Source organism: Carassius carassius, chromosome 47 (genome assembly GCF_963082965.1).
Source record: "Carassius carassius chromosome 47, fCarCar2.1, whole genome shotgun sequence".
Taxonomy (NCBI): domain Eukaryota; kingdom Metazoa; phylum Chordata; class Actinopteri; order Cypriniformes; family Cyprinidae; genus Carassius; species Carassius carassius.
The window spans coordinates 2,606,468-2,623,020 of NC_081801.1; the positions used below are offsets into that span (position 1 = coordinate 2,606,468).

Sequence of the window (16,553 nt, forward strand, 5' to 3'; positions counted from 1 at the left end):
TTTGTTTTAGTATTAGTTATTTTAGTATATAAAGTTTATCTAAAAATTATTTAAAATTAAGTATTTTTTATGGTTTAAGTTTGAGTTAATATAATAACATGTAACCTATATAATAATAGAAAACTGAGAAAATATCAATAATAGAATTTGAGTAATTCTTAGCAATGATTCATTTAGATGTGGATGTGATCATTTTATTGAATAATGTGTCCTTCATACTGTGCATTGTGCTATGACAAAATTAACCAACCCACGCTTGAAACAACAAAACACAGCAGTGCTTTCCTATGTAAAACCCACATGATGGTCTCCATGTTCAATATAATTCTGTAATCTTCATATAAGCTGTACTTACAGGGCTCAAGTCACTATAAGGCTCTAGTTTCTTCTTCAAGGGTAGTGATTCGTCTTTCAGAGCTGCGATTTTCTAAGTATAACAGATGAGAGAAATTAATTAAATTACTTTTTCTTACCAGCCTGTAAATGTAGTTGTGTTAGATTTCATATTCCATATATTTTTTTACATTTATGAACATATTAAAACCTAAAATTCCGAAAGGAGGTGTGCACAAAAATTTCCACAAAAGATATTTATGAAATATCTATAGGATGATTAATGTCTAGGTTTATGTCATTTGACTGCAAAATCAACAAAACTGCACATGGATCATTTTTAGCATTATTATATTTCATTTCAGTAATTAAGACTCTGCATGAATATGGCAATCAATCTCAGTCAGTTTACCTCTGATAACTGCAGGATGGCCTGATGGGTAAGAGAATCCTCCATCTGCCGTGAGTCCAGCTTTTCCTGTCACAAACACACAGATTCTGTTTGAATAAAGCTCGAGAATCTATAAACATGCACACTGGAATATTTTGCATGCTTATGCATGATATTTTCTAGTTTTATAGACTATAACCCATTTCCTTTGTGACACTGCCAACTTACTATGAAGAAAATGACAGCTCGGATACACATGAATTGTACCACTAATATCAAGGCCTTTTTGATGCATTCTCTGTGGCGGCAGAGAAACAACGACACAAAATGGGCTGATGGCACAATAGATGGATCAGTGTGCATTGTCCTATATGCTAAGTTTAATGGTTTTAAGTGCACACACGATTTTTGTTTTTGCAAATGTCCCTGCTAAGAATATCCTGAGAAAAGTCTGCAAAAAAAAAAAACCCAGTATTTTTGCATAATTAAAAAGTGCACCTTGAATTCATTCAGTCGTGTTTGACAATCATTGAGAAAAATCCTGAGAAAAAACCCAGTATTTTTGCATAATTAAAAAGTGCACCTTGAATTCATTCAGTCGTGTTTGACAATCATTAAAGAATCATTAAACAGCTGCCAAGAAAACACACTTCTTGTAAGATACATTTATTTTAATTACATTTATTATTTTCTGTTATAGAAAACTAAATAGGGGCAAAAGTCTGGAAATGCAAAAACATGTCCATACTTTTTCAGATCTGGAAATGACTAAAATCATATTCCCTGTGGAAGAAATTAAATTGTAATTTGACTACTTGATGATAATTTCGACACACACCTGGGCAATCTTATTCCTGCATGCGAGATCTCTGGATTTGTTCTTCATGAAGTCCATGTTGAGAAGCCTCTCCTCCGCTGTCGCTGCTTCCACCTGCTGTGTGTGTGTGATCTTCATCAGATCACTGGAAAACGTTTTAGATAGTAAGTAAATAATATAAATTACATTATTTAACAAAATTTTTCTTTATTTATTTTAGAGTACATTCGATTAAAATGTTTTCTTACTCCTGGAGTTTTTTCCGAAGAACAACTGCAGCAGTCATTTTCGTTCTAACAGCAGTAAGTTCCCGCTGCAACCTCCGGTCCGTTTTCTCTGCCTCCAGCACGTCATTGGTCAGTTTATTGATTGCAGGCATATAGCTGGATATCCAATAGAGTGAAATCAATTACATCATTATTTTAGCAAAGTTTTATATTCATAACTCATTCATAAATCATGTTTTACCTTTTGTAACACTTATCTTAAAATATATTTTGAAACCTTTAATAATACGAGATCACAAAATAAGTTAGCTCTAATATTATACTTTTTTATCCTAGCATTTTTTATGTTTGTATTATTTATTATTCTGTTATACATGCTTTAAACTGCACAATTAAAAGGTATCTTTTAAATGCATAAATGTAATTTATTTTATATTTTTAAAATCAACACAAACACTTCGTTTGTAAAAAAATTAAAAAAAAGTGTAAAAAAAAAATTTTTTACCATCTATATATATATATATATATATATATATATAAATATATATATAATGTATCATGCACATAAGGTAAATGGCTTAGTGTTTCTTCTTAAACCTTATAAACAGTAACTTAAATAACACTTGTACTCTTTTTGCCACTGTTGAGAGACTGATGAACCCCCCAAGTCAGATTCCCAGTGAAATGCTCTCAGACAGCAAATGCAATGAGTTTGCATCCTTCTTTTCTGAGAAGATCACCAATATCAGGAAGGCGATTAGCACATCCTCAAGTAATGCAGAGGTCATACAGATTAGGCCACAATATCAAAAAGATACTATGTCTATTTTTGAAAGCAATTTGATTCAAAATTCTGGAAGACATAGTGCAGCACCTAAAATCGTCAACCTGCTATCTTGACACACTTCCCACATCTTTTTTTCAAGAGTGTGCTTAACTGCTTAGAAGCAGATCTTTAAGAAGTGGTGAATGCCTCACTTCTTACTGGGACATTTCCAAACTCCTTAAAAACTGCAGTTGTTAAGCCCCTTCTGAAAAAGAGCAATCTTGATAACACCACTCTGAGCAATTTTAGACCAATATCTAATCTTCATTTTATAGGCAAAATTATAGAAAAGGTCGTTTTTAATCAGCTGAACAAATACTTAAACTCAAATGGATAGCTGGACAATTTTCAATCTGGTTTTCGACCGCATCACAGCAGAGAGACAGCACTCATTAAGATAATAAATGATATTCGCTTAAATTGTGACTCTGGCAAAATATCGGTGCTGGTATTGCTAGATCTCAGTGCTGCGTTTGACACTGTAGATCATAACATACTACTAAAGAGACTGGAAAACTGGGTCGGGCTTTCTGGGATGGTACTCAAATGGTTCAGGTCATACTTAGAAGGGAGAGGTTATTATGTGAGTCTAGGAGAGCATACCGTAAGTCTAAGTGGACGTCCATGACATGCGGAGTCCCACAAGGGTTAATTCTTGCACCGCTCTTGTTTAACCTGTATATGCTCCCGCTAAGTCAAATAATGAGAAAGAACCAAATTGCCTATCACAGCTATGCTGATGATACCCAGATTTACCTAGCCTTATCTCCAAATGACTACAGCCCAATTGACTCCCTCTGCCAATGCATTGATGAAATTAATAGTTGGATGTGCCAGAACTTTCTTCAGTTAAACAAGGAAAAAACTCATTGCATTTGGAAACAAAGATGAAGTGTTCAAAGTGAAACAACTAAAAATGAGTCAAACAACTAAAAATCAAGTCAGGAATCTTGGTGTGATTCTGGAGACAGACCTTAGTTTCATCAGTCATGTCAAAGCAGTAACTAAATCAGCATTCTATCATTTAAAAAACATTGCAAGAATTCGATGTTTTGTTTCCAGTCAAGACTTGGAGAGACTTGTTCATGCCTTTATCACCAGCAGGGTGGACTATTGTAATGGGCTCCTCACCAGCCTTCCCAAAAAGACTATTAGACAGCTGCAGCTCATCTAGGACGCTTCTGCCAGGATTCTGCTGCCTGGTAGATGTATGGACCAATCAGACTTCAGGGTTAAGATTAGGTTCTGTGGTTGCTGTTCCAGAACCACCATGCATGTTGACTCAGGAACATGTCTAAATCAACTCCTGCATGTGATGTAATAGATTTAAATAATACTTTTATGATGTAGAGTGTTACTTTACCTCCCAAGTGATGTATCTCTGAGTTTAAGCACCTCAGCGGTTCCCTCGAGTGCCAACAGCAGGTCCACTGTGGGTTTGGAAAGTCCTCCAGCCTGAAGTCCTACTGCCTGGAGAAGCACTTCTTGGAGATGAGTTCCTGTCATAGACAAGCAGCTCCAGATTAATTTATTCCACAACAGAAAATGTTACTTTTACAGAACCATTATGCGTTAGACAGACTACTTTATCCGAAATGACAATGTCCCAGAGTCTCACCATCACTGGCGTACTCCTCTGTTTTCTGCTCGTGGTCTTTGATGAGCAGCTCAGTCTCTCTGCATCTCATCTCACTGCTCTCGGCCAGCTCATACAAAATCTCCACTGTGCGCGTGTTCACTTCAAACTCCGGCACCGACTGCTGCCCGAACACCTTCCTGAGCCACTGGCTCACCTGAAATGACACGCATATGCAAATCCACTGTTAATGGTGTCAAATGATACTGAATGACTACCATATTCATTTATATATATATAATTCCATTGCTATAGGGCGTGTTCAAAAACAATAATAGTGACTATTGTTTTGTTCGCATCTACCATATATGTAAGTCGTGAGACGTATAATATCAAACACGTGCATTAAAATCAGTGTAAGTTATGTAGCTAACGTTAGTCTAATAAGATCAGATAAACACAAACAACGGAACATTTACGCGTTGTGAAGAGATTTACATCGTATTCAGGATTATATTAGTTCAGTATACAACCCTGATTAATTATACAAAGATATTAACTTACGATTTTGCTCTTCTCGCACATTTTACAACTAAATGTGTGTCACATCAACAACTAAACATCCCGCCACTGAATTTGTTCTTCTCGTTCCGGGGTCTAAAAGCGCATTTCTCATTGGCTACCCGAATGAAGAATCGACCAATCAGATTCTTGAAGGCAGAAGCACCGCCCAAACAAAACAAAACGTTTCAAGGTAAAAGAAACAATGCATTTATAATTATAATTATATATATATATATTCACAGTGCAATATTCTCTTTTTAAGGATAAATGACAGTTTATTGGAATCACAAAAGATTTAGCCAACTGTTTTATTTCACAAAACATTTATCGGAGAAATTCTTCTTCTTGCAACGAATAAATTAAAACAATGTAAATACATTTTTAATTATTATAGCTTTACATTAAAGGACATATAATCTATAAATAATACATGTAATAATAATTGTAAAAAGTAAAAAATATAATAATTTAAAAAGTAATAAAAATGGCTGTTTACATTTTTTTTCTTAAAAAAATTAATATTGGTCAGAATTGTTTTGATTTCAGAAAAAAAGTATTCTGACCGGATATTACCATATGCATTTTTTAATACAGTAAAAAAAAAAAAAGTATTTACAAAATTATTCATAGATGAAACCATCACATTTTACTTTTTGTAACTCTTATCCTAAAATATATTTTGAAACATTTTATAATACGAGATCACAAAATAAGTTAGCCCTAATATTATACTTTTTTTAACCTAGCATTTTTTATGTTTGATTATTTTTATTTTTGTTATTATGTTTTACATGTTTTAAACTACACAATTGAATAGTGTCTTCATAAATGTAAATGTATTTTTTTTTATCAACACAAATGCCGTTTAATAGACATAACGTGGTACACAGGTGCGCATGCGCGACCAAAATAAAACCGCTATGTGTATAAGTCAAAGTCCCTTTTTTTAAAGGTTTTAGATGGTTTAAATAATAATAATAATTATTATTATTTTTGTATTCTGTATAAGTCTAAAACCTGACATTTCATTCACTGACGCGCTTCACCCGGCAACCCGCCAAAATAAAAGCCGATTTGCTGATTTTAGGTTTGGAAAAAAATGAAAATTCATTTAAAAAGTTACTTTTAGCACTGTATTTTTAAGTGTACTAAAATAACTGTATTTTATACTCAATCTTTTTTTATGATACAATAGCATTATCACACGGATTGTTATATTTTATTTATTTTATTAAAATACAAAATAAAAATTATAGTATATCATAACAGTAAATATAATAGTATTAAAATATAATAATACTATTATAACTATTTCTAAATATTTTATTCTTTAATGAGTCACACTACGTACAGTGTGAGTACCAGTCCAAATCTCCAGGTGCTCTTATGAGAACAAAACCGAGAAACCCATTGATATACATAATAAATGCCTTTATTATGTATATCATCACTCTGATATCATGCGCACCGTCTCTCAGAACTGCATCCGGGTTCTGCAGCCGATCAGCGCTCTCGACCTCCATTTCCTTTATTCAGCTCCTCGCGCTCCAACCGGCCCCTGCAGGAGGACACAAGTTCGCTCTCTCGCTACACAAACCACCCGAGAACATGCTCTCCGTTCGCGTCGCGGCGGCTCTGGCCCGCACCCTGCCCAGACGGGCCGGATTTGTAAGTCTCACAACGCTTTTGTGTCGTTTTAGCGAGTAACTTGCGCGGAATCGTGCCGGTGAATGTCAGCGCTGGATAAATGGCGTCGCCATCTTGCTTTTAAGCAGGACCTTGCGTTTAATTTAGCGTTATTTGATTCTCGTTTTCAGCCACAGCTCTGTGTGGTTTAAGGAAACAGAATCTTCAAGTGTTTTTAAAGCGTGTTTAAAATCTAGATGCATATAGTTGCATGTTTAGCACGGTTACGATGAATGAATGACATTCCCAACTGAAGGTCAGGAAATGCTTCTTGGGTGTATGACATGCCAGCTTTCATTGGCTTTACTCTGAATTTGGTGTTTCGTTCGAGTCTGATGTTTAGGTGCATCCACACACACATATATACATATATACATTATATATATATATTAATTCGAGTTGCACTGTATGTTATTCTTCTTTTATGCGGAAGTTTGGATGACGTTGGCGCACTAAACGCAGTTAGATTGGAAATCAAACATTGCATATCGAAACTTTTGATATTTTTTTATTATTTGTAGCTGATGTGCTTTCAAAATGTTATTTGAAGTAAGAATGGATTTAGCTCCAGTTTCGCGGTTGTTTTTGGCGCATGAAGTTCAAGGGCTCGCATGCAACAAGCTTGAATCTGAAGTTGACTGTGTATTACAACTTTATCACTGTAGGACTCTAACCAGTCTATTTGCATTTGTAGGTTTCAAAGAATGTTGCTGCTGCTGCATGCGTTGGAGCGAAGAACCTGCACACTGCCAGACCATGGCTGCAGAAAACAGGTTGGTGATTTGCCTTCAGTTTTCGTTGCTCATTTCTTGCTTTTTGTTTTTGACACATTTATACATGCATGTTCAAAACACTTTGCATTTTGTTTCAGGCACAGCAGAGGTGTCCAGCATCCTGGAGGAGAAGATTCTTGGAGTCGAGAATAGTGCTGATCTGGAGGAGACGGGCCGTGTGCTGTCCATCGGTGACGGTATCGCCCGTGTGTATGGGCTGAGGAACGTGCAGGCCGAAGAAATGGTGGAATTCTCCTCCGGCCTGAAGGTGAGTTAGCAAGGGATCAAGAGGTCACAGCTGAGCCATCAAGGAGTCCAGATTCTCAAAGGCTGGGACACACCAAGCCAACAATCAGCTGACGGTGTTGTCACTTTCCACCAATCAAAACTACAGCCGACTGAAAACCTAGACCTGCTTTCTGTTCCTGTGTGAGAGGAATCAGCTGTCTGTGTCAGCACCTATCAATAGTATATATTCATCACTCAAAAGGAGAAAATGAAATGAAGATATACACAGATATTCGACAGTAAACAAAGAAGTGCTTGCTTACCACTTTGAATATTAGTCCTGTTGATAACGTTCTTCGTTTAAATGAACATTGTCATTAATCACTTAAACACATGTCGTTTCAAACCTGTAAAAGCTTAGTTCGTCTTCAGGACACAATTTAAGATATTTTGGATGAAAACCGGGAGGCTTGTGACTGTACCATAGACTGCCAAGTAAATTACACTGTCGAGGTCCAGGAAAGTATGAAAAGCATCGTCAGAATAGTCCATCTGCTATCCATGGTTCAACTATAACATTATGAAGCGTCGAGAATACTTTTTGTATGTGAAGAAAACAAAAATAACGACTTTGGAGAATATCCATTTAATGCAAACAACGTACACTCTTCTGTGACGAATTGTTTAAGTTATTTTGTACGTGACTTTACTTCAAATGAAATAGTCCTGACTAGTGTTATATATATATATATATAGTTGAGCTATCCCTTTAAATCTGATTAATTAAATAAAATGTAATAAAATTAGTGAAAAAAGCATTTACAAAATAGTCTGACTTGTAAATATATACATAAAATGCTATAGTGCGTTAGTGATTAAGCTTAGAAGTTTGACTGTTTAAAACAATATAAAGTATAAATTAAAATGGTGTAGTATAATTGCTTGCACTATTTGAATAATGCTTTTATAATACAATTTGCAAATAAAAAAATCTGATGAAATGAAATTGTACATTATGAAACAACAGTATTAAGAATATTTCTGATTGAACTAATATTTAAATTCTAACGTGATCCTGTATCTACTCTTGGTTATCTGTTGGCTTTTACATTAAGACTCTTTCATATCTCTATATAGGGCATGTCTCTGAACTTGGAGCCTGATAACGTTGGTGTCGTGGTGTTCGGTAACGACAAACTGATCAAGGAGGGTGACATCGTCAAGAGAACGGGGGCTATCGTGGACGTTCCTGTCGGAGAGGAGCTGCTCGGCCGTGTGGTGGATGCTCTGGGAAACCCCATTGATGGCAAGGTCTGGCCACCAACTAGATGCTTGCATCGTTTTAGCTCCTTTTGGATTTCTTTATCCAACTGTTATCACACTTGAGTTGACAAATCTCTTGTTTTTCCTCCAAAGGGACCCCTGGGCTCTAAGGAGCGTAGGCGTGTGGGACTGAAGGCCCCTGGCATCATCCCCCGCATCTCTGTGAGGGAGCCCATGCAGACGGGCATCAAAGCCGTGGACAGTCTGGTGCCCATTGGCCGTGGCCAGAGAGAGCTGATCATTGGAGACCGTCAGACTGGGTAAGATGAAGTGAGTTGATGAATGTAAATGCTTGCTTCATTTTTGCGCTTGGTCATCCATTTCAATTTGTTTCCCCAGCAAAACCGCCATTGCCATCGACACCATCATCAACCAGAAGCGCTTCAACGATGGAACAGAAGAGAAAAAGAAGCTGTACTGCATCTACGTGGCCATCGGTCAGAAGAGATCCACCGTGGCCCAGCTTGTGAAGAGGCTGACGGATACTGGTGCCATGAAGTACACCATCGTGGTGTCCGCCACTGCGTCTGACGCCGCTCCCCTGCAGTACCTGGCTCCATACTCCGGCTGCTCCATGGGCGAGTACTTCAGAGACAACGGCAAACACGCCCTCATCATCTACGACGATCTTTCCAAACAGGTGAGAACTTTGTACTCAAGCTATGGTCACATTTACTGTTGTTCTGCTAATTTTCACGGCTCAAATCCAGTCACTTCTATGGAAACCCACGCTATTTTGTATTTCATGTGAAGGTGAAAGATTTCCCCAACTGGCTCAAATTGGTTGTGGGTTTGCCACATTGACCAATAGAAAGCAGCTTGGTTTGTAAGTGACCTCAACTTTATTAATAAAAATATTCAAGTTCTTTTCACATTTTATAATGTAAACATATAACGCAATTAAAGCTTCATGATTACTCATAAAACTGAATTTTTTTTTTTAAATATGGCTTGGTGTGAATTTACTGAAATATCCCTGCGTGTTTCAGCATGAAGCGCAGCAGTTGGCTCTTAGATGCGAGCAGCTCATTAGAGTTTGCATGAGGCAGCATTTGAGTTTGGAATGCTTTAATGTGCATTTAACAATCACTTCAGTGAATCACTTAAATGTGCATCTGCAACATGCACCACCAATGCTTCTCGAAGTTTAATGTTTGAAAATTAAAACAGACATAAATATATTTTTTACATTAGTCATTTCTTAAATGCACTTATATAATGTGCATATATCATTGCATTTAAAACCATGTATTTATTTTATAGGTGTATTTAAAAAACAGTATTTTGGCCAAATTGTGCATCACTAGAAACAAGCAAAAAAACATTTAAAAAAAACAAATCCCTAAATCAGAGCTTAGTCTAGAAACAGTTGTACTCTTCTTGTTTCCAAATCCTTACACACACTTAAACCCAATATAATCATTCATAAAATTCGAAAAAAGGTTAAAAGCAAGCAAATCTTCAGCACCAAGCGCCATATACTTCCCTATCCTCAACTAATAAAAGCCAAACATACAGGGGGTGGCGTTCACCTCTTACCTAGCGTGTCTAAACAGATCGAGTTACCTAAATGTTGCACAATGGAAGTCGCACGACATCTTTCCTATCCACCTTCCTCTTGGGTAAAGAGTAAACATCCTAGAGCCTAAGCTCAGCAAAGCTCAAAGAGCAACGTCATCCAAGTCACAAAGTGACAAAAACAAACAAAATGGCAAATCAAGAAGAGGTAAGGTTCAAAAGAAAAATGTCAAAACAAACAAAACGAAATTTGGCATAAGCAAAAAAAATCAAGTCAAGAAACAAGTAACAACAGCAAAAACCCAGGAAGCAAAAGAGGTCTCTGTTCAATTCCTTGCACGTCCTTTTATCTGCTGGTGGAAACTACTGGCACTGGATAGGTCGGTGTCACATTGATTAATGATGACTGACAGCTTTCAGAGCCAATCAGCAGTCAAGGGAGGCGGCCTAAGAGATTGAAAGGTAACAAGGAGAGCGAGAGAACACAGGCACTCTCACAGGAATATTTATGGACGTAACAAAGGGAAAAACAACAGTGGGCTGTTTACATTAATCTTGTGTTGTAAATGCTTTCTGAGCTGATGCGATATTAACGATACATGACTCCGCTGAATGCACAAGCGCTCTTGAGCACTCTTCTTCATGAGCATTTGAACTAGATTAGAGCACCATCTGCTGTTAAAATCTAAACTCCGAATCAATGCATTCTGAAAATCCATTCTGCATTGATTTATCGTCCCAGCCCTATTCACCACCAAGTGCACTTTTGACTCTCCCAACTTCATTAAATGCATCCTAAAATGCTTTTAAATTGTAATAAAGGGGTTAACGTGATTGGAATTTGAATGCAGAAAATAATGGTAAACTTTTGCTCTCTTCAGGCTGTGGCCTACCGCCAAATGTCCCTGCTGCTGCGTCGTCCCCCCGGTCGTGAGGCCTACCCCGGTGACGTCTTCTACCTGCACTCCCGTCTGCTGGAGAGAGCGGCCAAGATGAACGAAAACTTCGGTGGTGGATCCCTCACGGCCCTGCCTGTTATCGAAACCCAGGCCGGAGACGTGTCCGCTTACATTCCCACTAACGTCATCTCCATCACTGACGGACAGGCGAGTCACCGCACAAATAGATCTTCAGCACAATCAGCGCTTTGATTCCCAAGCTGATGTTCTCAATCTCTTAATGCAGATTTTCTTGGAGACGGAGTTGTTCTACAAGGGTATCCGTCCCGCTATTAACGTGGGTCTGTCTGTGTCCCGTGTCGGCTCTGCTGCACAGACCAGGGCCATGAAGCAGGTTTGTTTTGCCTCCCATTTGATGCTTTGAGCTCATTTCTAAGTCAAAATGGTTATTAAACACCCAGCTGTTTGTTCTCCAGGTGGCTGGTACCATGAAGCTGGAGTTGGCCCAGTACCGTGAGGTGGCCGCCTTTGCCCAGTTCGGCTCTGACCTGGACGCCGCCACACAACAGCTGCTGAACCGAGGCGTAAGACTCACAGAGCTGCTCAAGCAGGGCCAGTACTGTAAGTACACTGCTGCCCCCTACTGCATAGGAGGACTGGTTCACTCGCAAACTACTGGTTTGTAATGTTCCTGTGCCGTTTCGTCTTGTTAAGGTCCCATGGCCATTGAGGAACAGGTAGCCGTCATTTACGCTGGTGTGAGAGGACACTTAGACAAGATGGAGCCTAGCAAGATCACCAAATTCGAGAGCACCTTCCTTCAACATGTCATCAGCCAGCACCAGGATCTGCTCTCAGCCATCAGGCAAGTTTTCACAAGCAGTTCTGTGTAAGGAAAGCCAGTGAGATTCACTTCTAAATGTTTATACTCTTGTGTTTCAGGATCGACGGTAAGATTTCAGAGGCCTCTGACACAAAACTCAAGCAGGTCGTGCTCAACTTCCTCTCAACCTTTGAGTAGACTCGGTTTCCTGTATGGCTAATGTGTTGTTAATGTTTGCATAGTGCTTCTGCTTAAATTTATACAAACCTTAAAGAAACATTCATGTGGCACTTGATCTCAATGTACAGAAATCTCCCAACCCAGAATAAAGTGTTCCCAACTCCATCTTTTTTGTTCCTCTTCATTTATTTTATGTTCTTGTGATTTGTTTGAATGCTGTTGTATCTGTCATTATTTTCTAATTGGTGTTAATCTAAGATGAATATAGCTATTACATGCCTTAAAAATTTTTTTTTAAAGCAATGTTATTTCTTATTCAAACTAATCGGTTGAATTGTGAATGGTACCAAAATAATCTTCAGATTTGTGTATTGCAACTAAAAAAATGTAGGCTTGTCACGTGGTCATTTTCTAGTAACTTAACATTTGCATGCTTTTTTACAATTTTTCTCTTAATATGTACATTGTTTTATTGCTTTGGCATTCTAATTTGGTTTTCACTCATTGTTAATGAACAATTTTAGTCTCTGTGGCATTTTATAATTGTAAAGGAGTTTAGTTTCAGGGGAACTGAAGGTTTGCTTCAGTTTGGATGGATGCTTTGTTAATGTTTTCACTTAGTTCTTTGATTTACTGGTTTGACGATTTAAAAAACAGAACTTAATTGAAAAGTGATAAGTCTGGCTTGTTGTGACTTTGTGCTTATCTCTATATGAAATATTAGTCATGATATTTCATACCTGCTGACAAAATGGCATTGCTTATGCAGGTACAGTTGAGAAAACAACTTTTTTTCTCTCCAAATCAGTCAAATCAGGTCTGTTTTGCATAAAGAATCTGAGGTTTGCTTGAGTTGAAATCTGGGACTTTTTTGTCTGATGGGTGCATTGCCTGGAAAAAATTTTTCAAACATCTTAACCTTGTTTTTGGGTCTCTGGCGCTAGTATTAATATAGCTGAAGTCATTTTAGTTCAGTTGAATGTCATTTCATTGCACATTCTGCCACTAGAGAAGTGCTTGTGTTTCAGGACTTTACCACCAGGTGCAGACAGTAACACACTGAAGTCCTGCATTATGTAATGGAACAGAACATGCCCTCTACTGGCTGAGAAATACATTGGAAAGTGAGACAATACAGAACTTGTCATTCATTTTCAAGTTGAATGGGATATAGAGATATTTGTAACATGCTCCTTTCTATGGTCATGAGATGCGAGTCCAGTCCACTTACATAAACATCAGAGACTGCTTTAGATACACACTCTAAAAACAGAACTAAACTGGAAGGTTTTCCATTCTAATATCAAAACTTTATCTTAATATGCCGTACATAACTTATATTGTTATTCCGCAAAGAACCATTATTTCTGAGAGCACGTACAAACACCATCTCCTCGAATTCAAGTACTAAAGCCACTTACATAATGTTCGTCAGAAAACACACAGACCCTCAAGCATCTGTTGACGAAGTACCATTACATGTTGTTCTCTCATCAGAATCACACAGCTGGATCCAATTATTACATTTGCAAAATCAAAGCACAAAACATTTTTCAAAGTCTGGATGAGCACTAACCGAGCTTATATCTTGGCAAGTGTGTGTTTCTTTAAAGGTTTTTTAAAGGTTCTCTACTCACAGAGACTTGGATTTAAAAGCATATCATCCTGAAGAACCAGGATCTTTGTTAAGTTTATGATTCTCGTTCCCCCTTTTTGTTTTTTAATTATGTAACTATAAAAATATTGATTGGAGCTCAACCATTTAAAAACACAGACTGTCAATGCTCTTTCAATAGGTATTTGTTATCTTCTTAAAATGGCTATAAATTTAATAAAGTCTAAAAGTTTGCATACTATGCACAGTAAACACACTGGATACTGCAGAGCTATAAAAGTAGTATGACAGTACGGCATTTCGAACACAGCTCCAGAGATCTATTTAGAACCGTATCGTCCAGAAGAATCATTTTAATGTTAGATTTTAGGCTTCTTTAAACGCCTTTTTGTTTTTAAATCTGTAACACTCAAAAAACCAAACTCACCTCAAAACCACCTCATTATTGATTTACTGAACGTTCAACCATCCACCAGTGTTCAACACTTAAAAATAAAGCTTCTTTATTGGCATCTTCTTTATTTAACATTCATAGGACAAATTTCGCTTGAATGTAAAGAAGTAAACGCTTCTTTACATTCTTAAAAACTAAGGTACCAACAAGGGGTTTCACAGCAATGCGTAGAAGAAATGTTTATGTCTCCCTTTCAGTGAACAGTTCTCAAAAGAGCCATTTTAATAATTTAAAAAACCTTTTTCCACTATAAATAACCTTTTATGGAATGGAAAGCTTCAGGGATATTAAAGTTCCTTCATGGAACCATTGATGCCAATAAAGAACCTTTTATTTTTATGAGTGTATACTTGAAAAAGATTCTTTAGATAATAAAATGTTCCTCACATAGGAAAAAACATGGTTCTGCTAAGAACTGTTCCCTGAAAGGCTCTTTGAGGAACCGAAATGGTTCTTCTTATCTACGGCATGACTGCAGGGAATCTTTATTTTTTAAAGTGTGTTTATACCCGAAATTTTGCTGTTGTTACAAGCTGAAAAACCCTAATCTGGTACTGTTTAGAAGCATTTTTTCTTAAGAGTGTATTTATACAATGCTGTGCCTCTTTATTGGGCTTGAGGAGATGTTATATACCAGCGAGATGCAGTACACACACCTCTACTGAAAAGCTTATGATTACACACACACTACTGATCACCCATGCATCAATGCTCTGCTGTTATATTTACACACTTGTTTAAAGGCTCTGGTATTATTATGTCCTGTGGTAGAACTTTTTAATATCACAAACACACTCTTGGCATGAGGACTAGGAAGGTCTGATGTTGGAGTGTGTGTGTGCATCTCTAAACCAGACCGGATGCTCCAGGCCTGCTGTACGAGCACGCGTCATTTGAGACGAGTTTTAGTGGTGAATCCACGTCTGAGAATCTAGACATCAGCACACGTGGATAAGAGGGAGTTCAGGTTTAATGAAGAGGAACAAAGAGACACAGATATTGAATAAATCCATTTATAAAACAGATAGCATTGATTCTAGATTCTGATTGCATGAACAGCGTTATATACGCAGATATACACACGTGGCCACACATTGATTTTATTTTATACTAATGTATTATTAACAGCCTATAGTTTGGCTTATGTATTATATGATGAAGAAATTGTTCATTCTTGAATTTTACTGTAACATTTGTGTCTTTTGTTGTATTGCTGTTGTCATATGACTTATATATACTCTTATTTTACTAGGCTTTATTTGCATATGTTTTGTTATTTTACTTCCCTCTTAATAAAATTGTCACATCCACATCTATAATTCTGTAATTTTCCCATGAAATATTGGTTTCACTTGTGTCCCGATTCCATTTTTCTTTTGTTTTTATAGATCATCTCCTTTTTATAGATCAACTTGTGTTTTTTGACTCCAGTATTTTTAATTAGTTTATCTATGATACTCCGCACATGGATCTGTCAAAAAAGATGGCATGAAACTACAGTAAAATCCACTCTATTTTCTAAAATGCATGTTATTGATCTTATTGTGAACAATTCATCCATGCTTTTTTATTTTTAGGCCTTTATATTAATTATTTATGCAATTACATATTAATTTGTAATATGAAACAAGTCCCTGTCAGAATTAGTTGTTTCTGAAGATATGTCACAATACAGAAGAAAAGATTTGGTGTTACCTCCATTACAGCCAGACTTTTAACATTTTTACTATTTCCTTGTGGCCAAAAATCATGAAAATTAATTCATAAGAATTCAGATTGTTACACAGTCAAAATAACAAAAATGATCTTTGGTTATTGTCTTAATTTAATGGTCTTTTTGTGCACAATTCATCAGTAAATGTTATTTGACATGAGACTACTAGAGAGCTACACCACAGGGACAAAGTTTCTGTGAATACTTTTACTGGCTAGGATTTGAATAGACTGCTTTTATGGTGCTTTGGCATCCTTTTTGGTCACAATATGCTTTCATAGTATAAAACAGAGCAGGATGAACATTCTTCTAAAGCGCTCTTCCACAGAATTTCAATTGGATATGAAACGAGCCTAGGTTGAGTAAATAATTTTCTATTTCATATGCAAAATACTCCTTGAAATGCCCTTTGGGGGCCTAAAAATAGGTTAAGCTACTTTAAATGTGATCTCCAGAGGGAGCAGATCATCAGAATAATACAAATGTTTTCAGAGAGGCCATATATTTTTATTCTATTGCTGTTTATCGGCGAGATGAAAGCTTTAAATGGTGGAATCAGCCAGAATGGAGCAACCGTCTGGAAAACTGCTCCATTTCCTGTGTTTT

At 36.9% G+C, this 16,553-nt stretch overlaps 2 protein-coding genes across 3 annotated transcripts in view; one reads left to right on the forward strand and one right to left on the reverse strand.

Moving 5' to 3' along the window:
- Positions 1 to 16,553, reverse strand: part of haus1 (HAUS augmin-like complex, subunit 1) — a 138,298-nt gene that overhangs the window by 503 nt on the left and 121,242 nt on the right. The window contains exons 2-8 of one of the 2 annotated variants that reach the window (XM_059542326.1): positions 4,735 to 4,772; positions 4,213 to 4,387; positions 3,958 to 4,093; positions 1,790 to 1,924; positions 1,563 to 1,686; positions 746 to 811; positions 356 to 427 (exon numbers count right to left, since the gene is read on the reverse strand). In XM_059542326.1, coding sequence (XP_059398309.1) covers positions 356 to 427; positions 746 to 811; positions 1,563 to 1,686; positions 1,790 to 1,924; positions 3,958 to 4,093; positions 4,213 to 4,387; positions 4,735 to 4,755 — 729 coding nt within the window. In that variant the 5' untranslated portion in view covers positions 4,756 to 4,772. Of the gene's footprint in view, positions 1 to 355; positions 428 to 745; positions 812 to 1,562; positions 1,687 to 1,789; positions 1,925 to 3,957; positions 4,094 to 4,212; positions 4,388 to 4,734; positions 4,887 to 16,553 lie in introns of those variants that run through there. The other variant, XM_059542325.1, reaches the window with a different exon arrangement.
- atp5fa1 (ATP synthase F1 subunit alpha) lies at positions 6,249 to 12,329 on the forward strand. The gene is made up of 10 exons (XM_059541666.1): positions 6,249 to 6,402; positions 7,115 to 7,193; positions 7,292 to 7,461; positions 8,559 to 8,732; positions 8,838 to 9,004; positions 9,084 to 9,384; positions 11,144 to 11,368; positions 11,448 to 11,555; positions 11,638 to 11,782; positions 11,876 to 12,329. Exons 1-10 carry the CDS (start codon positions 6,343 to 6,345, stop codon positions 12,052 to 12,054), a joined length of 1,608 nt encoding a protein of 535 aa, XP_059397649.1. The 5' UTR covers positions 6,249 to 6,342; the 3' UTR covers positions 12,055 to 12,329.

Excerpts from the sequence above, each read along its gene's own strand:
- atp5fa1 (XM_059541666.1), top strand. The coding sequence starts at position 6,343 with ATGCTCTCCGTTCGCGTCGCGGCGGCTCTGGCCCGCACCCTGCCCAGA. Across the intron at positions 7,194-7,291 it reads ACCATGGCTGCAGAAAACAG|GCACAGCAGAGGTGTCCAGC; the intron begins GTTGGTGATTTG and ends ATTTTGTTTCAG. Across the intron at positions 9,005-9,083 it reads ATTGGAGACCGTCAGACTGG|CAAAACCGCCATTGCCATCG; the intron begins GTAAGATGAAGT and ends TTGTTTCCCCAG.